Consider the following 23,019-nt stretch of genomic DNA (forward strand, 5'->3'; position numbering starts at 1 on the left):
GAGTAGACTATGTGGAGCGGTGGAATGTGGTGATTTGAATGGGAAATATTCCCTATAGTCTTATGTATCTGCACATTTGGGTCCTCAGTTGGTGGCTCTATTTCTGAAAGTTTGGGACCTTTGGGAGGTGTGGCTTTGCCAAAACAAGGATGTCACTGCTGGGTCTATTTTACAGCTTAGTCCTACTTCCTCTGGACAGAAAGACAACCTCTCTTACTTCCTGACTGGCATGCTATTTCCACCATGATGAACTGTACCCGCCCCGGAACTGTAAGCTAAAATAAACCCTGTTTTCCTCAAAGTTGTTTTCAGTCATATTGTTCTTTTTGAATTTTCATAATAACAGGGAAGTACAACACAAAGCAGTATTATCAACAGGACTTTTTGTGGCTGAGGGTGGGAAAGATACTAATGCAATGCCTTGGGGAACCAGAAGTCTCTTTGACTATATACCAGTAAATGATATATAAAATGAAAAAACATCATAAAAATTCTCTACTTATGAAAGGAGTTACATCCTGATAAATTATAAAGTCAAAATACTATAAAGAAAAAAAATTAATACTATAAGCCTACTAAACAGCAAAGTTTAGGAAAACTACCCACTATAGTACTTGCTGCCTACTGACTGCCTGGTCTGCTGTTGCTGACCAACATCACGAGACAACTATACGACACATATGGCTAGCCTAGGAAAAGCTCACAGCTCAATATTTAAAATATGGTTTCAACTGTATTTGACTGTACAAATGTTTGACTGTACATTACTTTTATACCCTTATACAGATTTTAAAATGGCAACCATCAAAAGTAGAGAATGGCTACTCTTTATTTTATTTTATTTTATTTATTACATATACAGTGTTCTCCCTGCATATAACTCATGCAGGACAGAAGAGGGCACCAGATCTCACTATAGATGGTTGTGAGCCTCCATGTGGTTGCTGGGAACTGAACTCAGGACCTTTGGAAGAACAGGCGGCGCTCTTAACCACTGAGCCATCTCTCCAGCCCCAAGAATGGCTACTTTTACTCTTTTTTTTTTCCTACTACTGTTTTATCTTTTCCCTAGTTCCTGGAAGTTGACAGAAAATCCAAAACAGTGTTATATAAATAGTACAATGAAATCCTTTTCTTTTTCCTCCATCTAAACTTTCCACACACCTCTAATCACAGACAAAGACATATATAATTACTCTGCCAAAAGGAAGCAAAAGTTGGCTTAGTAACAGTATCAAAAAACAATCTATAACATTATGGCTTACATAAAACATGTAAGAACATTCAAGAATGTCTTTATTCTGAATTAGAGTAAAATTGTCACTGGGATAAGTTCTCTCATAATAAAACTTAACTATATCAGAAGTGGAGCTGGGGTATAATATTAGCTAAGTCGTAAAGTGCTTGCTTAAGTTAGCATGCAAGATGCTGTTGGCTCAATCTCCAGCACCATAAGCAAGCAAGCAAGCAAAAAACCGGAAGGGAAACAAAGAAGAGTGTACTGGGGTGAAATAAAGCTGTAATAGGTAAAGAGGCTACAGCCATTCATGTTACTTTGGATGGTGTATGAAGCAGCAGTCATTCATATTACTTAGGATGAGATGTGTTTTTTATTTTATATGGTCTGCAAAGCAACCTTGGTTTCTTAAATGCTTCAAAAAATATGGAATAATGTATTTTGTTTGTCTGACTTTACTAAAGCCATAGGCTGGCCCTGTCTGATTGATAGCATTTAAAATTATGTTCAAAGGAAACCATCAGAGCATTGCTACAAATACTACACCAGCTAATTTCCACATTCAGGATCAGCCTTTCTTGCTCCAGTTATTATAGACTTTGGGGCTTTAAAATTTATTCTAACATAACTGATTATATACTGGAAAAAAAAATTACCAGAATCAGTGCTTTTAGTAGCTACAAGGGAATATAAACCACTCAATGAATTTTGACAGAAGTTTTATTACTATAGTATTTTCTAAAAGGCTAAGGTGTTAGACAAGTTTAGCAGCAGAATACCTGCTTAGCAGGCACACGGCCCTGCATTTAATCTCCAGTAGTGTAAAAACACAACAAAATATGTTTAACAGAAGCATGCAAATTCACATGATACCAGATGTACCAAGTAGTTCTAAAACTATGAAAAAGGGAATGTCCAAGTACTTGGGAAGAAAATGAACCCAAAAAGCTTATCATTTTTTAAAGATAACTTTTCTATATAAATATATAAACAAATTAGCATTAAAAATACTTCATTTAATATTCTTTACATATACTATGCTTAAATAGCTTAAATAATATGCTATCAATACTCCCTAAATTTTAAAATTATATCTTCATTACAAAAGACAGCATCTTTATTTTTAAAGAAAAATATGCTGAATAATAATGAGTAAAGAAATATATGTCAATACCTTCAATAACCCAGGGGAAAAACTGTAATAAAATACTACTCAAATAAAATTTCATGCTTTAAAAAGGAAAAGCAGTATATGTAAGTAAAAGGTGAAATACCTAAAAATGTGACTTAGTAGTTGGACATACTATTTACTATCTGAATTACATGAAGGAATTCTTTTTAGTAGTCTTACTACTTTTTCCTGAATCTGAAATTATTTGAATATAAGGAGTTTTGATTTTTGTTTCTGTTTTTTAGTACATAGCAGAACTCAAAAACTAAGACTGGCAAATATCATCAACCCCCTAGTCAAAGATGAAAAGAGTACAAGTTGAAAGAATCCTGTATTTAATTAGAAGAGATGAGGCTAGTGTTTATTTTCTTCAAGCCTCTAGTCCATATAAGAAATGCTTAATGCTTTAACATAATGATGTGTAATTAATCAATAATTATACCTTTTACTCTCTGAGACAAACAATGCTTGATTTTATTTTCTCTCTCTTAAGGTCTGATTTAAATCACCAAGTTAAAAACACTTTTAAAAAATTCATAGTGGGCTGGAGAGCTGGCTCAGAGGTTAAGAACACGGTCAGCTCTTCAAAGGTTCTGAGTTCAATTCCCAGCAAAGACATGGTGGTTTACAACCATCTATAATGAGATCTGGTGCATTCTTCTGGCATGCAGGCAGAATAATGTATAAATAATAAATAAATCTTTTTAAAAATTCATAGCATTGAAAGCAAATAAGCGGTTCTGTTAAGAAACAAGTGAGTCATAGTAAAAAAGTTTATTCAGTAAACTCACCTACTATTTTACAACATAGATGATTACACTCACAGTATCCACCAAAATGTACTGTTAGATGTAACCCTTACCTGAGAAGTCCCACTGAAACCTGGAGGTTGGCTGTATTCTGTGGAGTCAATAATACTACTGGCAAAATGAAGAAGAAAACAATTTCAGTACCTAGATTATTTTAGTAACAGGAAGTGATCTAAAATGTATCATTTATAAACCCAATACTTATAATTTTAAGTAAATATCTACTACCAATCATTTAATCTGACACAAAAGACAATAAACATTTACTCCTCCCAGGTCCTGAAACATACTTATCAAGAAAGGTTATCAAATGGGAATCATTATAAGGTGAGTATGCACATAGATTTATTTCCATTTCCAAATAGGTTAGTGTGGTTTGGAACTTTAAGGAAAAGAGGATTTCCCATACCAGGGGAAACACCAGAATGCACTCGTTGGGCTACAGTTAACAGACCCTGTTGTGACACTCAGGGGCCATGTGCTCTTACAATCACTCAGCAGTTTCCCCATTACCAAATGAAGTGAATGAGGACTATCTATCTCTACGTAAGTTTCCTGCCCCAAAATGGTGTGACAAAATTTGGCAAAAGAAAACTATCAAAGGAATAGAATAAATGTAAAATGACAAAAGCCTTCTCTCATAACTCCAAACCCATATGATACTAGCTTCCATTGCCCTGGTAAAATATAGTCTACTTCCTGTATTAGTTTTCATTTGGTTACAACTTCTTTACTTAATTCTAAGACAATCTTTAGAAACCCAGACTTATAAAAACTTCCAACAACTGAAATCAGAGCACTACAACTCAGAAGTGCCTTAAGTCCCAGCACAGGGGAAGCTGAGGCAAATCCACTCTGTATATGAGGCCCAGCTGTCCTACACTACAATTGACAAATGATATGGCTTTAGAAGAATCACTGCCTGACCATTTTGAATACAAAGTTTCTATTTAACTTCCTAACGGGTATTGGCTCTTGGGATGGTTTGCATAACCCTCTTTTGCGGATTAGGACATCAGTTGTACACTAACTGTGATGCTGGGAAACTATCTTGTTGACTGTATCTTTAATCTATAAAATGGATAAATGAAATAATCCATGTAAATTATAAAATGTTGCCCAATACACGGTTGTAATATTCTGGTAACTGCAGTTTTTGAAGACATAGTTCTCCTCTATGATAGGACAGACTTCCTGATTTTAACACAAAATTACATTAAAAAAAAAAAAGCTTTAGCACCTTCCTATTTTAACCTGCACAAGATTAGAAAAGTATTTAGTTCTATAATACATATGTTGAGCAGAGAACTTACAAATCAATGTTACTCACTTTTTGAAGACAAACTATGAGAAACATCTACCAAAGAGCCATGGATCTAACAGGTGACCCCACACTGTAGGAGCAGTACACAGCGGTGATAGTTGTAAGGGTGAATTAGTTGCCTAATTAATCCAGTTGTATTCTGTGACATCTCTTCCCAATTTTAAACTGGTTTAGAAGTTTAAATACAAGTAATCACTTTTTAAGCACTCAAAGTGCTAAATTGTGCTTCTTTTTTTCTTACTCCACTATCATGGTTTTAATACAAACCATCACACTTACTTGAAAGGGACAATGCTTAAAAGTTTTATTGTGAGTAGTGCTCTGAAGTCTAGCTTACAGTGTGTAACCCAGGCTAACCTTGACCTCCTCCCAGAAAGTCTCCTGTCTCAGCTTCTTGAATGTTGTAATTATAGGGTGTACCATCATCTAAGGCTTTTGTCCTGTCTTTTGAAGTCTGTTTTAGCAGGTTTATTTTGTAATTCTATGTCTCTAATTACAAATTCCTTTAGACTTGAATATTGATCTGTGTTGTTTAAGTAAATATGAGATGAAAATGAAATGTGGGAAAGTTTTAGAATGCCTTCAGGATCAACATTCCATACAGATTTATTTTGTTATTTTTTTCTATCTTGGGGAGTTTGTATTCTCCAAAACATAACCACTTTTGGTTTATATGAGGGTCATGTGAATATAATTTAATATCCTTTAGTCCTGTCCAGTAGTGCAAGAACCTGAAAGTCTGTGTATTTTTCTTATGTTTCTGGATTTTTCTGTCAGCATACACTTTTATATCATGCACCACAATCCCATTCATTTCCCTGTCCCTTTGTATCCATCCTCTGCCCTTGTAACCCTCATCATGGAAGCAGTAGTGTGTCACACAGTATACCCATTTTGATTTAAAGTCTGACTTTAATTTACAAGACATCAAAAAAATTTGCCAAACTTTTAATCCATTTGTAAATTTAAAATACTGCATCATCTACTAACTAAACCCAAAGGACCAAGAAAAATGATTGCTATCTGTACCTAACTTCTCAATGCTTTCAGTCTTCCTTTACAAGGCTTCTGAGAACTACAGTACTATGAATACTTAATACAAAAAACCAAACAATGGCTGACACGCAGCTTTGTACCTGTGTGATGGAGAAGGAGCTTCAAATTGAGGCACTGTGCTATCTTCACTGACAGGAGAGTACAAGCCACTCATTTCCTGAAATTGTAATTCTTTGAGTTACTATACATACTTTAAACAGAAGATGTATAAATCAAAAAGGCATGTGGCGTTATATTCTGTTCTAGTCCCAGGCTCTCATCAGTCCCTTTTTGTCTTCAAACCCAAACTTCTCAAGAATTCCTTTCCATAGAGTACAAAAGGAGAGTTAATCTGAAGTTAAGAAGGAAGCTTTTCCTACTGTTAAAGGATTACAAATCCTACTAAGTACAGTTCTCTCTAATGAAAGCACCAAATGTGGAAAACGTCGAAAGGGAGTATATCTGAGATGACACAAAGTATATTTTGTACACAGTGAACTGTCTGTTAATGCAAGTGATGATTTATTAACGTACATTAGGATGAATAAGGTGGGATGGTGACTAGATTACAACATTCAAATCTTCAAAATAAATGACATACACTGGAATATGTCATTCTGTATGAGTAATCTACAAATAAGAAAGGTAACACTTCTTGAAACAAATACTGACTTTAACAATGACATGAAATCTAAGTTTTACTCAAACCCAAAAGAAAGGAGCTGATCAAAGATGATCACATAAATTATATCTCTGATTCTTACTGACTGGCATCTCTTTTTATGTGCAATATTCTTATTAATGGAAATATAGGAAATTTGAAAATACAACTACAAACACATAATCAGGTAAAATTATTTCCAGCTTAGTTAAAAAAGTAACTAAACAGGTAATATAAATAAAATAAACTAGAAATATTATAAGAGATACTGAGTTCCCATTAAATAATAAAATGTTCATCCTTTGAATGTTTTTATGTCAGCAGAAGGCAATCGTGTGTGTGAAGAATTCAAGGTGCACACTAAATTTAAATATAGACAAATGTAGTGACCTCAATTCAAAATAGCCTATGAATCTCCCAATGAATTTCTGTAAGTGATCTGTATTTTTACTATGGATTCCAATAATATTGCCAGTACATTTACATCACTTTTAATTAACAACAGTATCCAGTAAGTAACACATGCTGTAGTAAGTTAATTAATAAAAGATGAAATAATGAATTGTTTTAAGGAAATGATGAAGGATTAGTAGGATTTAAATAGGATTGCAATCAAAAAGTAAGCAAATTTTGTTCCATTCAATCAAGAATTATTGCAATATATGTCGATATAAATTTAGATTATAATTTATCCTCAAAATTTTATTCAGACTTGGTTTCCCTGAGCTATCTGAACTGTCAATTAAAATTAAAGTAAAACAATGAGAAAGGTGAGAATTTCTTCATTTCTTACTTCCACTCTTTTAATATCCTCTTCCAAAACACTTAGCTCCTTCTGGATCTGTTCCAATTGCTGTAGAGTAAAGAAAGGGAGAGAAGAAATTCTAATCTAAATCATGTTATCAGCACCATGATAAAACTTGAGCCTTATATTTTGGTTTAATAAAAAAGGGGAGAGGGGTTTACTAAACTGTCCACTAAGGGCAAAATTAAGGGGGCTGAAAGAAAAGAAAATCAGAAGTAAATTTGAATATTAACACTCAAATATAGGTGATATTTTATATGCCAACATACTTGCTATGCTTATTTACTACAACAGGGACTGACTTTACAATAAAATATAAATAATGAACAATGAAAATAAAATGACTTAAAAATACAAAATATCCAAAAAAAACCTTTCATATTTCCTCATTTAATTGATTAAAAAGCCACATATTGTAGCCCACTTTTAGTCTGACAGCAGTTAAATCAACTTCCAAGCAAGTATGAATTAACACTGTAATATTTGCATGTCATGATTTTTAAAAAACATCTAGGTATTTTGCTTTTCATATTGTTCCCATTACATCACAAACATTTGCATGTCAATAAAATATAAGCATTTTAATCATAGGATAATATTCAATTATATATTAAAGCATTGTTTCCTTACCAGAGATTTAAGATGTTTAAAACTATCATAAGCCTAGGACACACAAATGTCTCAAATATTGTAATTATCATTGTACTATTAGGTTATTTTAGATTTTATAAAGAGATGATTAAAATTGAAGTTCTTCAACAGAAATAGCTACAAAATTTTCATTATACATTAAGCTGCTTTCCAGAAACTCTGCACTACTCTGAGGAAGCATAACAGGCTGTTTTACTTTAACCCAAATATACTGAACAATTTTAAAATAAGAAACAGTCACAAATAATTGCATAATGGTGACTGCCAGACTTGAAGCAAATACAGAAAGGCTAGGTAATTTAATTTGTTCAAGATAATTCAATTGGTGTATAGAAAAACTGGAATTAGAATCAAAGCAGCCTTCTTGCTCTAAAAAGCAAGGCATCCAACACTGGAATACTATCTCAAGAAAGCAGGACCTTATGGTTTACTCCTTTAATGGAAGGTATAAGCAGCATTTGTGAATTTGTAAGTGTAAGTACTATCTACTGCAGCAAAATAAGCACAGTGAGGACTATCTAACTGATCCAGTATTTATTGCCTTAAAACTTTTCTAAACCCTGAGAAGAGAGTACAATGGAGTTAATGTTCAAACATAGGGCCTAAGTGAAATTAAATCTTAAATCTGCGATGAAGCCTTAAAGGACTTACAGAATTTTACAATAGGTAAAGACAATAAATAATAAATGCTGAGGCGATGAGGAAAGGAAATAATAAAAGAAGCCTATGGTAATGAATGTAACAGCCCAACATCAATTTAATCAAAACAGGTGAATCAAAGACTGAACACTAGAGAAAGCTGACATTTTAGAGGCAGGCAAAGGAAGACATGTTAACTAGAAAGAGAAAAACAGCCAAATTTAGTTACCATGTCAGAGAAATCAATGGTTACAAAAAAGTGGTTACTACTAGCACGTATTTTCAAGTCAACATAGCCTCTGCATTAAGAAAACTTTGCATTAAAATACTGTTAGTGCCTCGCTTGAAGACACTAACTGACAAGTTGGTAATCTTTCAAAAAAAAAAAAAAAAAAAAGACTGGTCCAGTGACCAATTTTTAATATCCCAGATTCACAGGGTATACACAAACCCAAAACTTCCTCTCCACTCATTCCACTGCTATTTCCAACTATTTGTCCTCCACTCTGACATAAAAAGTACCAGAGTCCAGCTCAAATGAGTCATGCAGTTAAATGGTTCTCAACCTATCTTAGCCATCTGTAACATCCCAGTCATCCTCACCTTAGGTTCCACAGACATTTCAAATTCCAGTGGTTTTGACTTCTAAGTCAACAAAACACTTTCATGGTCACCTCTAATATATTTTCATTATCCTGGATTGTATCATTCCTAAATATCTTTATTTAAAATTGCTCATTCTAAGGGTTCATTAACATGAAAGCTAAAAACAGTTAAAACAAAACCAATATTTGCATAGAAATCTGTATCAACATAGATAATTCTCATCATATAAGGTCAGTATAACCAGGATCAAATCAATAATTTTTTATAAAACATTAGAAACCAGAGTATGAGAGAAAATTTTGATTTCACCTGAAATGCTACAATACTCAATTCTTCTGTCTCATCTTTATAGGGTTCTAATATACCTACTTTAATACATAGGGGCTGCTATATACTTAAGGTAAATTATTTTTTAAAAATGGCAAATATGAAATAATTTACACTTTTAGAACCAAGATTTCAAGGCTGGACAGATGGCTCATCAGCCGAAGCATTTGCTGTTCTTCATAATGTAGCTTTGATTCCCAGCACCGTACAGTAGCTCATAGCCATCTGTTAACTCCTGCTCCAGGAGACCCAATGACCTCTCTAGTCCCTACAGGCATCAGGGACATGTGTGATACACAGATGTACATGTGGTCAAACCATCCATGCACATAAAATAAGCAATTTTTAAAAAATGAAATAATTTTTAAAAAGAAACAAAACTGAGATACCATATGGATCTATTCTAAATGGAAGGACTAACCAAGGTACAAGAGCTATCTTAATGAATATAAAATAGATGTTAAAAGTTTTCTTGGATTAATTAAATCACAATAGTACTTTAGGACATATTCCTAAGACATCAGTAACAAGCACTTTCTGAACAGTGTTTTAAAAAAAATCAAAGAAATTATATTTAAGCATTTTAAAAAATGTCTCAGAATCATAAAAGCAAAGAGTCTAAAATTGAAGACTACGTCATTACTGACATTAGTTTTTGGAACAAGCAAGAATTTTTTTTACTCACTTCCTTTAAGTTTTACTACTAGTTTGATAAAATGAGTATGTGTGAATATTAAGTTTATTATGTGAATTCAACATTATAGCAGTATTACTTAGAATAAAAATATACATAAGTAATCTAAAATAAACAAAACAATATACTATTAAAACTCAGAGAAAGGGCTGGTAATCAAAAGAAAACAGCAGAGATCAATGTATACTAATTCTAATACAGAAACTACCAAACGCAAAACATTTAGAAACCTTTACTATTCCACAAAATAATAATATAGACATATACTTAATATCTAATGGCAATCAAAAAAGAAAGAAAGAAAGAAAGAAAGAAAGAAAGAAAGAAAGAAAGAAAGAAAAAGACAAATAACTAGTACAACCCCTAGGAAAAAGACTGCACAAACATATGTACTAAAAAGAAATCAAATGGCCGAGTCCAGGCCTATAATCTCAATACTTAGGGGATGGAAGCCAGACTCGGGAGTTTCAGGTCATCCTTGACTTGAACTACCTAAGACAGTACAGACAAATCAAAAGAGAATTCTGAAAAACTGGTCAAGAAATCATATGGAGAAAAGTGTATTAACAGAACAATAAGAAGCTGCATGTGACACCCTCCTACACACAACTGTAATAAGAATTTTTTTAATTTAACAACAAACAAAGCTTCTAAAAAAGAATGAACACAAAACAACAATAAAACAACAACACCTGACTGGTGTTGTTGACAGTAGCTCCATACTAGATGTAATACAATAAAAAGTGTATTTTAAAAATGCATACTGGGTGTTGGTTGACAAATGCAAGCCTCAAAAGCAAATGGAGCTGTGTTTAATCCTAGAATTTATGTAAAAAAGCTGGGTATGGTGGCCCAAAATTCTAATCCCAGCACTGGGAAGCTGAGGGAGCTGGGCTAGTCTACTTGACAAGTCCTAGGTCAGTGATCCACACTGTACAAACGTGCACCTGCTTACACACAAAAGCAGGGCAACTAGATATAGGCAGTGATAAAATCACCTCAAATACAACACTTCAAGAATCAACATAGTAGGATCACAAATAGTAAAGAAGAAAAAAAGAAAAAAAATGTCAACGCACTTTCACAAGTTTACACTGCACTATAATTGTTAAGTTCAGAACTTACTAACTAGCTTACCAGATGGCAAATATTTATGTAAAGACATTAAATCATTTTCAAGAACTGTACCTAGCAGAAGGTTTAAAGAAAATATATGAAACATTGAAGAAAGAAATTAAATGAGACAGTAGAAGGTATAAGCATCTCTCATATTCAGGTATCAGCAAAGTTAGTATTCTAAACATGGCAATATCATTAAACAAAATTTACAAATTCAAAATAATCTCCAACAAAATTCCAACCATACTTTCACAGACATAAAAAACAAAACCCTAAAATTCAGAAATACAAGACCCCAAATAGCTAGTGCAATCCTGACCTAAGGGAACAAGCTAGAAACATAATACATAATTTTAAACTATGTAATAGTGCTATAATGAAGAAAACAAAATGTTTACCACATAAAACCAGGCAAGACTACAACAGAGAACTCAAAAAGGCCTCATGTAACTACATCCACAGATCCTCAATAATGGGGCCAAACACATCTTAGGAAAAACAGTCTCTCTGGCAAATGATGTCATGTAAAACTGTATATCTGCATGTAAAAGAATGAAAGTAGATATGTCCCTACCACTTATCAGAATTTAAAAAAAAAGGAAAAAAGAAAAAGTTCAATCCAAAATGGATCAAATACCTAAGTGTAGGAAGGAGAAAGCATGTAAGAACAGCCTGAACAGTACTCCAATAGCAAGAAGCGACAAATGGAGTCAAACCAAGTTCAAGAGATTCTGCACAACTAACAATGCATCTGAGGGTACAGAATGACTCAAGGGCAACCTGGCAAAATTAGTGAAACTTGGTCTCAAAATAAGCAGGGCATGGTGGTGCATAACTTTGATCCCAACACGCAGGGAGGCAGAGGCAGGTGGATTTCTTGAGTTTAAGATCTGCATGGTCTACAAAGAGAGTCAGGACAAACAAGGCAACAAGAGAAACGCTGCTTTAAAAAAAAAAAAAAAAAAAAAAAGGAAGAAGAAGAAGCCTGGACTCAGCTCAGTGGTAGAGCTCCTGCCTAGCATGTATAAATCCTGAGTTTAATCTTCAGTACCAAAATGAATCTCAGGGTAGAAGTAAAAAGGAAAACTAATAAAAGAACTATCCCAAGCAGAAAGAATCAAAGTATATTACATGCATGTTCAAGATGTCATAATAAAGCCTATCATTTTGTACAAAAAAATGTATGCTAATACAGTGTAGAGTACAAACCTGAGATCCCAGTACTCTAAAGGCTGGGGCAAAAAGATTGAGAATTCAAGGCCAGCCCGAGCTACATAGTCATCTTGAGGCCAGCTGAGCCTACACAGCAAGGCCCTCTCTTAAAAAGCAAAGATTAAAGTTAAAACATTAAAAATAAAAGTCATAGTGTTTCCATTATGGTACAATTAAACCAGCAATTGGCTGCAGAAAAAAATAATAAACGTCTTCATTTTCAAGTAATGTTTATATCTAAGTGACCACTGCTAAAAACAGTACCATATAAACTACCATTCAATAACAATTGATGCAGGTAAAACAAAAGAAAATACAACTAAAACCCCTGTACAACAAAGTCTTAAAACAAGGGCACATCCAAAGCAATGAATGAGAAACAAAAAGCCAAGGAGCAAAGGAGTGATAATAAAAAAATTGAAACAGGAAGCAGAACACAGGATAAACAAAGTCAAAAGTTGATTCTTAGAATAAAATTTATAAAATTGATATAATCTCTGGGAAGACCTAATCAAGGATAAATCAATACCCCCAAAATGCTGTTAGTAGTATCAGAAAAGAAAGAGGCCACTAAGTTTTGACAACAAAAAATTAAGAAGAAACTTACATCAAAGTTCATGGTAGACAAATTCTCAGAAAAGTATAAAATATAAAAAGTAAACAAGAGTCTGAATCAACATGTAACTAACTGTTTAACTGAATCATTTCTCAGAAATCTACTGAAAACAAATAACAGCTATAGATGGCATCTCCAGCTAGATTTCAAACATTCAAAAGACACGCATTACAGAGGGCATGAATTCTGGCCCACAGACAAAGGAAAAGAAAGCCAGAAGAGTGTACATTTCCCAAGTTAGTTGTCAAAGTTAACAATCTTTACAGCACTGCATAAGATCTATGTAAGAAAAACACAACTTCAATACCTCACCCAAAAACATAAACATACAAAACTTTTAAACAAGCTACTGTGAAGGAGCACACCTTTAATTCCACCAGTCGAGAGGCAGTAGCAGGTAGATTTCTGTAAGTTCAAGGCCAGCCTGGTCTACAAAACAAGTTCTAGGACAGCCAGGTTACACAGAGAAACCCTGTCTCAAAAAACCAAAAAGCAAAAACCCCAAATTTTTAAACAAAACACTAACATTCCAAACCACACTACAGTCCACAAAATCATTCAGTGTGCTTTACAGAAAAGGCTGAGTTCAAGTAAAGGGATAAACTGTCCAGGTGGGGTCTCCTAGAATACAAAACATTCTAGGAAAGATGACCAAGGGACAATCTTGATGGCTGGTCACTATAGATACATGGCTGACATTCTAATACTAAACTTACAATATTTATCCAAATTAAGAGAATGAAAAGGATAAATCCTATGATTATCTCAGATGTACAAAACTTCTGAGACATTCTCAATCCCACTCATAACTGAAAAGAAAATCTGCTCACTAAAGGGGAATAAAAATATATCTCCTCGAATGATTAAAAACAAAACCCTCAGAGTAAAAACAAAAAAAAGAAAGAAAAAAAAACCCTACAGAAAACTCCATACCTAATGGTGACACGTCCAATGATTTCACTTTGAGATCAGCACCAAGACTAGGATGCCCAGCTATCACCACTTCTATTCATCACTGTACCGGATGTCCTAGCCAGCAGAGTAAGACAAGAAAAATAAATAAAAGATATAAGGATCACAGAGAAAGACATTGAATTGTTACTTCAGATTATGATGTGTACATAGAAAACAAAAAATGAATCTTAAATTAGAATTAATGAAAATCTAACAAGGTTGCTGGTGATTAAAAATATGTCAGATGAATGTCTATGTATCACCAATAAGAAAACAAAAATTAATGATATAGATAATATCTATATTAGCACTGAAATCTAATATAAAATCTAAACAGGATATGGAAGACTGGTAAGTTTTGAATAAAAAACTTTAAAAATAGTTTATAAGACCTAAAATATGCAGAAATATGTTCATGGGTTCAAAGGCACAATGCTATAAAGATATTCTTCCCAGTTTTCTACGGAGTCAATGTAATCCCATTGAAAATCTCAGCGCAGTTAACTTGGAAACGTGTTAGCTGATTCAAACATGTGTAAGAAAACGCCCAGAGGCATAAATAGCCAAGAATTTCTTAAAGAAAAGCTGTCCTTAAGATTCAAGTTTATAGTATGGCCCTTCCCAAAGGACACACAAGTACAGCATGGGAGCAGAAGATAGAGGCCAGAGGCATACAAATGTATATAGGGACATATACTTTAATGAAGGTGAAAAACTTCAGAGTAATGGAGAAAGGGATGGATTTTTAATACAGAATGTTTGGCCAGCCAGAGATCCATGTAAAAATATTTCTAAATATCACATTACATATAAAAATTTTCAAGTAAAGTGGAATTACAAATGTTCAAGATAACAAAAGAAAGGTTCAAATAAAAGACAGTACAGGAAAATGTTTGCATAACCTCAAGAAAAAATTCTTTACCTAGCACAAAAGTCACTGTAAGAAAGATAATTTGAATACTCTTGTTAGAAACTTCTGCCCACCAAACAGCACAAGTAAGGCAACAGAAAAAGTACTTCAGATAGAAGAAAACATGATCTTTGTGTAGCTAGATCAATATGACAAAGAACTTACATCAAAACAATATAAGCATTAAGCCACATAAACAAAAAAGCTACAAAAGTCTTACATAAATATAAAAAATAATCCAGAGCCAGTGAACATGATAATAAAGTGCTCAATCTGCTAGTCATCAAGGAAATGCAAATTCAAACTCCACAGAGACAGCAAAGCACACCTGGAGGAAAAGTTTCTAGTTTCTAAACTAGGCGATATCATTGATGACTTCTGGCAAGAATAAAATGCAATGCAAAACACCCATATTGGACTGTAGAATGAATGTTACCCAAGGAGTACCATTTAGGGAAACATTTCAGCATTTTCTGTTTAGTGTAAAGATATACAGTCCCAACTGAAAACAACTCCACTCTCCACCAACTATTATTTTTATGAAAATAGTATATACTTATTCAATGAACACTACGAAATACAATCAGTTGATGTTCTTGTTAGTTTTTTTTGCAACCTGACACAAGGTAGAATCAACTGGGGAGAGGGATGCTTAATTGAGAAAATTTCCCCACCAGATTAACCTGTGGGCTAGCCTGTGGGGGCATTTTCTTGATTAATGATTGATATGGTGGACCCAGTTCACAACAGGTGGTGCTACTCTGGGCAGATGATCCTGAGCTGTGTGGAAAAGCAGGCTGAGGAAACTATGAAAAGCAAGCCAGTAAGAGCATTCCTCATAGCCTCTGCTTCAGTCACTGTCCTGAGTTCCTGCCCTCGTTTCCCTTGGTGATAGGAAGGTGACTTGAGACTTGTTAGATAAAATAGCTGCTTTTGGTTATAGTGTTTTTTTTAGCACAGCTACTGATATATATATCACATAGGTGAATCTTAACACTGAACCACAGAAAGCAGGAGCAGACGACACACAGTACAATCACATTTACATAAATCTCAAAAATGGAGATCTATAAATACTTCAGAAGCAACACATTCAAGAAAGGCAAGGGAAGTTACTACCATAAACATCAAAATGTTTAGCAAGCAGGCAAGGGGCAGAGTCCTCTGAAAGGTAGGTAGCTTCTGGAATACAAGCAATGCTTTGCTGTGTAATCAAGAATTATGTACATGCTATTCTACTCTAAGCCATAACCTTGACTGATAGTTTCCATGTTTTATTTCACATAAAATGGCTAAAATTCAATTCATTTAAACTATAACTAAAATAAACTGTTTGATGAAGAAGTCCCCTAAATTGCCAAAAGTCTATATCAAAAGTCAGTCAAGTGACCTACTAAACAATGATTCGAATACTAGTACAGATTTGATTGGATACAACTGCTTTTACCAGGAACTCAAAATTCTTCTTCTGCTCTAACTATGAAAAATAAAATAAAATAAAAAAATAAAAACCTAAAGCATTCATCTAAATACAGTTAGTAGATGCTATCATAGGTGTAGACTCTTTATTTATTTATTTATTTTATTAATTTATTCTTGTTACATCTCAATGGTTATCCCATCCCTTGTTGGTGCAGACTCTTAATATGGCCCCTAAAAATTCTCTCCTCTTAGTATTCATATTTTTTGTGGAATTCCCTCTTAAATCCTGTGAGACGGCTCAAGAGGCAAGGTTACAGCAACAAATCTGATGATCAGAGTCTGACCTCAAGGACACACATGATAGCATAGACTATACTCCCTCAAGCTGCCTTCTAACTGTGTATGCCACTCGCTTCCTAGCCAAATGCCGCAAAGTAAATAAAAACATTAACTTTTTAGACTTTAGTAAGATAACCAAATTCAATCATGGATACACTAAATATACTGTTCATTATAGGCTCCAATATCCAGAAATACTTGAAGTTACGTTTTTTCAAACTAAACTACCTATAAAAAATATAGTATACGAGAAAAACAATCACAAAGATATTAGACTCAATTTACATCAAGCTAAAAGACCCCCAGTATAGCTCCCCAAGAAGTTTAATGACTAAAACAGAAAAGCAGTACATAAAGCTGTATCCTACAGAGACGTTACTAGAAAACGCCAGCTACAGAGAAAAGACCCATCAGAACCATGAGGAGGAGCTACTGCTGGGAACATACTTCTCCTTTCCACTCATCACTCCAATTTTTATACTTCAAGAGTTTTTGTTCAAAATTATTTGTTATACAGATATTCATAAACTAAACAGAACTGCTCCAGGGGAGGGGGCAGATCCATCTTCTGACTAATATAATAAAATAGTGTCTCTCTACAGAACAAAGACTAGACAGATTCAGATTTCTCTGAGCTTAGGATCCCTTAGCTATAACACAAATCCACTATGTACTGGCCTAAGTGGACCCACCCACATTGCCCTTGTGGGGTTTGAGAGTCAGGGCTGACTCAGGCAAAGATGAAGCTGGTCTGCCAAACTTTCATGGGGAATGAAGTCTTTAGTCTTAACCCACCAGTCTCAGGTCTTTGGCTAGGCATCTATAAAACTGTGGTGGGGCTAAAAGGGAGGTAAAGGTCTCAGCCTCTTCTGTTTTTTATGGCTATAAAATGTTTAATTGTTGACACTTGAAACTGTACTAAAAAAAGAAACCCAGTAACTAATGAAAACTTTACATATTTCCATATATAGAAAATTACCATACATTTACTTCCCATATATCCTAACATGGCTGGGTTATTCACTTTATTGATACATTTATTTATTTATTTATTTATTTATTTATTTATTTATTATCAAAGATTTTACAATGAACAAAATATCACTTACAAAAAGCTGTAAGTCTAAGTAAAAAGAAAACATGTAAAATGACTGCAACATAATTTCATGCATTCTGTTTAACAAGTAAGGTAGGTAAGAAATATGAAATTTATCTATTTTCCAGAGAACTTTCCACAGGAAGTGAGGGACTCACGGTGTACACACCACATTTTTAAAAACCCACACATTGTAAATTTTCAGCCTGGTTACTCAGTGTGATCCAATGACTAAAGGCCTCTACATCCTCTGAGACTTGCTATAAATACACACAGTTGGGGCCCAAGGACTCCCTTTAATTAAACAATAACAACAAAAGTCTTGCACTTTAAAACAATCCTAAGGTAAGTCCATGAACTCAACACCTTAAGTACTGTGTGTGCTGTAGAGATGGCGGTAAGAGCACTCACTCTTAGAGAGGATCTGAATTTAGTTTCCAGCACCCACATGGTGGCTCACAACCATCTGTAAATGCAGTCTCCAGTTGAGGCTCATCCCCCTCCTGCCCTCCTCCAGCACCAGGCACATTTGTCATATACTTATATACATGCAGGCCAACATTCATACACATGAAATACATTTTTTAAGCACTCTGCTATAATTTAAACAAATGAATAACTGGCCATTACCTTCTCTCCCCCCAAACCACCAAGAGACAGTGAATCTAAAACATGCAACTAAAGATACTGTTTCATTAGCAAACATACAAAACAAAATTCCACAAAAGTTAGCATAAAGAAATATAGTCACACTGGGCGTGGTGGTGCACGCCTTTAATCCCAGCACTTGGGAGGCAGAGGCAGGTAGATCGATGTGAGTTCGAGGCCAGCCTGGTCTACAACATGAATCCATGACAGCCAAGGCTACACAGAGAAACCCTGTCTCAAAAAACCAAACCAAAAGAAATAAAAAAAGGAAAAGAAGTATAGTCACAAACCATGTAAAGAGCATTTAGCTATCTACACTAGTATATTCCAAATCTTAACAAAGCCAGAAGTTAGTAACAAGACAAAATGAATAACCAAACAAAAAAGTACTTAGACAACATAAAGTTCTGGAAATATGTGGCTTTATAACAATAAAAACACTACTCAACTTTTTTATTTTCAAGGTAACAACCTAGAACATAGTATACCGTAGATTACATATTTTAATGAATAAAAGTATCTTTTTAGACAGATCTTAAAAGTGAAAATATTAGAGATTTGAAAAACTCAAGATTTCAGAGTTACTTTTTATATGTTGCCAAGAGAACAAAATTGATTTTCACATAGTATCTATGTGTATGAAATGGCTGAGGAAATCCATGTGTTAAAATAGAACATTCTGGTTATAAAAAGGTGAACACAACATTGTCTTCTAAGTATCTTGCATGACTTAAGACTTTGCAAATCGGTTTTTACTATTTTTTCACATGCATTTTTCCCCATAGGAAAAGCTGCAACTTTTCAAGTTTTATTTAAATGTCCCTGTTTCCTGAGGAAAACTCATAATGGTTCTATTTTCTACTTTCCTAGCATTGAGGTGAATCATATGGTAAGCTGGGGAGTGGGATTCATAGGGCCTTATATTGTATATGTTAAGAAAGTACTCCACCACTACACTATATTCCTAGCAATTAAAGTAAGATCTGCTGAAAACTGCATAGCACATCTCCATAAAAGGATCTTTAAAATACTATGGGTCTAAGGCCAGCCTGGATTAGACTTACAGGCATGCCAGGGTTTTATGGTAAGACCTTGCCTAAAAGCCAAAACAAAATAAAAAATAATACAACAACAACAAAAGAATTTGTAAGATTTTTTTAAATAACAAAGCTTAATAAAATAGTCCCCTCCCAAACATAATGCTTTTAAATTAAAATATTTGAACACGTTTTAGCCTGAAATGCTTAAATACAATAGAAACAAGGAATACAGAACTAAACATAAAGTAAACATGAGATAACATACCTCCCTCTTATTTCTCCTTGCAACTTTGAGGAATTCCATAAGGATTTGTAGCTGAGCTGCATGTGATTCCTAGAACAGAAAAATTTGATTTTCTTTAACAAATACAACAAGTTCAAAGTTTCCACTGACAACTGTATTAACTAGTATTACAGATAAGTCCACTTATGTTACTGCATCACTTCTGTATAATCATATTTCGCATCCGCTAGCCACCAAGAAAGGAAAAAAAAAAAAAAAAGAAATCAATCTACTTTCCACAAGAAACTTGGTTCTCTGCATGTTTATAAAAACCATCTATACACAATGGCTTCTTTTCCCCAAGCAAACTCAATACCATCAACACAAAAATCACAATGAACCTAATGAAATTTCTAAACATGAAAATATCTTTTCTGAAAGAATTTCATTTGCTAGGAATTCATTAATAAATTGGGAGAGATATATAGCTTTCTCAGAGGATTGGGCCTATTAACACTCACAAGGGGAGAAGACTGTGCCTCTTCTCCACAACGGTTACAGCAGCTGCTACCCTTGAGAACTCCCTGAGTAACCCTCATTCGCAACTGGGTGGAATTGTTCCTCTGATATGAAGCTACCCTCCACTTGGGGTAAACAAATACACAGCCCAGGAAAAGTCATGCAGCATCTATTCACACAGATATCAGAATTCATTTAAGTATATTTTTGTAACATTTGATAAAAATCAAACCTTTGAAAACAGACACACACAAAAGTAAATATAAAGGGAGGGTGGCTAGTACCCCAAACTGGTAACTGAAATGAAGATTATATTGATACATGATCATTAGGACCATGACATTTGTGAGTATCTTAAAATTCACAAAATGAAGTAAGAACCATAGATGAATAAATTTATGTCAAGACCTAAAAACAATGACAGTTTATAAACAAATACAAAAAAAAAAGTTACAAGATGATATTTAGCAAAGACCTAAATACAAAAGTGACTTGTACGTGTGGAGGTCAGTTCTCTCCTTCCACTATGGGACCCAGGGATAGAATTCAGGTCATCATGTTTGGATGGTATAGACTTTTGCCCTGAGTATCTTGCCAACCCTCCACCTACTGTGTAAACATCTACCAATCCTATGGCCAGCCTGTACTAACCGTGACACCTGACACTCCCAATCCCACAGCCTCTGCTCCACCACACAACTGTGTAAGCTCTTAGCTTTACATTACTGTTGGATCAGTGCACAGTTTTGACAAATTTGAAAATCTATGACCCTTTAGGGCTTATAAAACAGAGGCTGGAGAAATGCTTTTTCAGATATGTTTAGTCTAATAAAAAAATTATTGACAATGGCCTATTATTTCCAGATCTTTCTAGGTATTTTTCATTATATACTAATTAGATAGTCATTTAAAACAAAGTATCTTTGAAGTTCAGGTATCACTTACTGCTTCCAGTTGTTTCTTCTTCTGCACTAGTAATTCCAACATGAGGTTGACATTGGCCAAATCAAGGTTATCCTGATCAGTTCCCAGCAAGTCTTGAAATATTTGCCACCTATGCCCATTCTAAAATTAAAAAGGAGGAACATGGTCACTTAACAAGACTGCTTTAGGAGAACTTTTTAATATGCTTTGCTACAACGAAAGTAAAATTACGTTCACATTCTAACCAATTAGTGGAGCTACAACTTAAACTCTATCTCTACTTTGAAGGAAGACAAATACTAAGTTGGTATCTCTATTATAAATCAAAACACCTTGATTTTCAAACTTACACTTGGTAAAATATTAATTTAAGATCACTTATCTCAATATTTTGGGGCTAATCCTTTGGACTAAGAAACTTTGAGCAGTTTATTCAAAATATGTTGACATATGACTCTTCAAATGTTAGATACAAGTAAACTCTATCTAAGGTGTCACCTTACCACCAGACCCTTAAAATGATGGTCACTCTAGTAAACTATTACAAACAATCCACTTCAAAAAGTTATTAATTACTTATTTGAGTAAAGTGCTCTTAAGTAAGCCTGTTTTAAGTCAACTCTTTATTAGATATTAATATCTAATTATTCCTGGTTTTGTTGTTGCTGTTGGTTTTGTTTGGTTTTTTGAGACAGAGTTTCTCTGTGTAACCTTAGCTGTCCTGGACTTGCTTTGTAGACCAGTCTCAAACTCACAGAGACCAGCCGGCCTTTGCCTCCTCGAGTGCCACCGCGTCCACCTCTAACTATTACTGAATTTAAAATATTAAAATGAATTTAGTAGAAATAGGAATAAGGGGGGGCTAAGAATATTGCTTATTTCATAGAGTACCTGTCTGTATGTATGAAGCCCTGTGTTCAATCTCCAGCATCATAAAACAAACAAACAAAATAGAAATAGTAATAAGAGCTGAAACATACGGTGCTACTCACTGAGTGGTCCAACTTGAACCTCTTTTCTTCAAATCTTTGCTTCTGTTTGAGAATGAGTTCATTCACTGAAAATAAAAGTAAAAAGCACACAAAATTTGTATTTTTGTTAAATTTATCTTCTAATGGTTCTGTTTAGGTAGATTTTTATCTTAACGTTACAGAGTTCCAACTTTAAAGAAATGTAAAGGAGAAATTGGTGACTTTCTATTCTATTTTGAATTAGAAAAAACTTTGTAGTTTCTACTACTTCAATGTCTATTACTACAGGAAATTCTTTATAATATATACCCCTCCTTTATATTTTTCACAATATTAACACTATTGGTATCCAGAAAGAGATAATTTTTCACTATGTGAAAACATTTAAGTGCCTTCTATGAAATAAGATTTGAAGATTTTTGGTTTGTTATAATTTTTTATTAACACCTTGGAAGATATTGATAGTTACCTATTCAAAACAATCTCATTCTTCTTAGTAATATGATCTTTTTCCAAATCTCAGACATTTCTAACTTTCAGAGATGCCAAATCTCTTCAACCATGTTGTGACTAGTCTAAACCAATATAGTCAGTTTGTTCTCTGCCAGTAATTGATGAGGCCAAAGAAGTCACACAGTTTATTTTCAGTTTTTGAGACAAGGTCTTACTATGTACCAAGCCTAACTTGGACTCCTGATGTTCTTGCCTCAGCCAGACTATAGGGATGCCACGCACAATGGTGCAACAGTCTTAATCAATGAGAAATGCGCTGTTTTTTAAATGATAGTAAGGAAAAAAAAAAAAGATTCTTTCCCTGTCTCCAGAATGAGATGGTATCTGAACCTTCTTAGAGCCATTTCAAAGTTCTGGGTAGAATTTAACATTATCAATAAAACTTAATTAATTAGCTCGGCAAATTCTCTGTAAATGAATACAAGTTAAATAATGTTTAAGGCATTTCCTTTATTTGGGGGCTTTCGTATCCTTACTTGTTTGTTCTTACTCCAAACAGACTGTTATCAAAAAGTTGATCAATGGTGCTAGAAAATTCTACAAGGATACAGAAG

General features: G+C 34.0%; 1 protein-coding gene across 4 annotated transcripts in view; it reads right to left on the bottom strand.

Annotated features, from left to right (window-relative positions):
- COP1 (COP1 E3 ubiquitin ligase) overlaps nucleotides 1-23,019 on the bottom strand; it is a 119,099-nt gene that overhangs the window by 77,569 nt on the left and 18,511 nt on the right. For 2 of the 4 annotated variants that reach the window (XR_014781569.1, XM_084794595.1), the window contains exons 4-9: nucleotides 21,962-22,038; nucleotides 21,003-21,122; nucleotides 19,581-19,649; nucleotides 7,031-7,090; nucleotides 5,678-5,754; nucleotides 3,271-3,328 (exon numbers count right to left, since the gene is read on the bottom strand). Coding sequence is in view for 3 of the 4 variants with exons in the window: in XM_084794595.1 (XP_084650721.1) it covers nucleotides 3,271-3,328; nucleotides 5,678-5,754; nucleotides 7,031-7,090; nucleotides 19,581-19,649; nucleotides 21,003-21,122; nucleotides 21,962-22,038 (461 nt within the window). In the remaining variant the exon portion in view is untranslated. The remainder of the gene's footprint in view (nucleotides 1-3,270; nucleotides 3,329-5,677; nucleotides 5,755-7,030; nucleotides 7,091-19,580; nucleotides 19,650-21,002; nucleotides 21,123-21,961; nucleotides 22,039-23,019) is intronic. The other 2 variants (XM_084794597.1, XM_084794596.1) reach the window with 2 other exon arrangements.

Source organism: Acomys minous (genome assembly GCF_964271855.1).
Source record: "Acomys minous genome assembly, chromosome: 1".
Lineage (NCBI taxonomy): Eukaryota > Metazoa > Chordata > Mammalia > Rodentia > Muridae > Acomys > Acomys minous.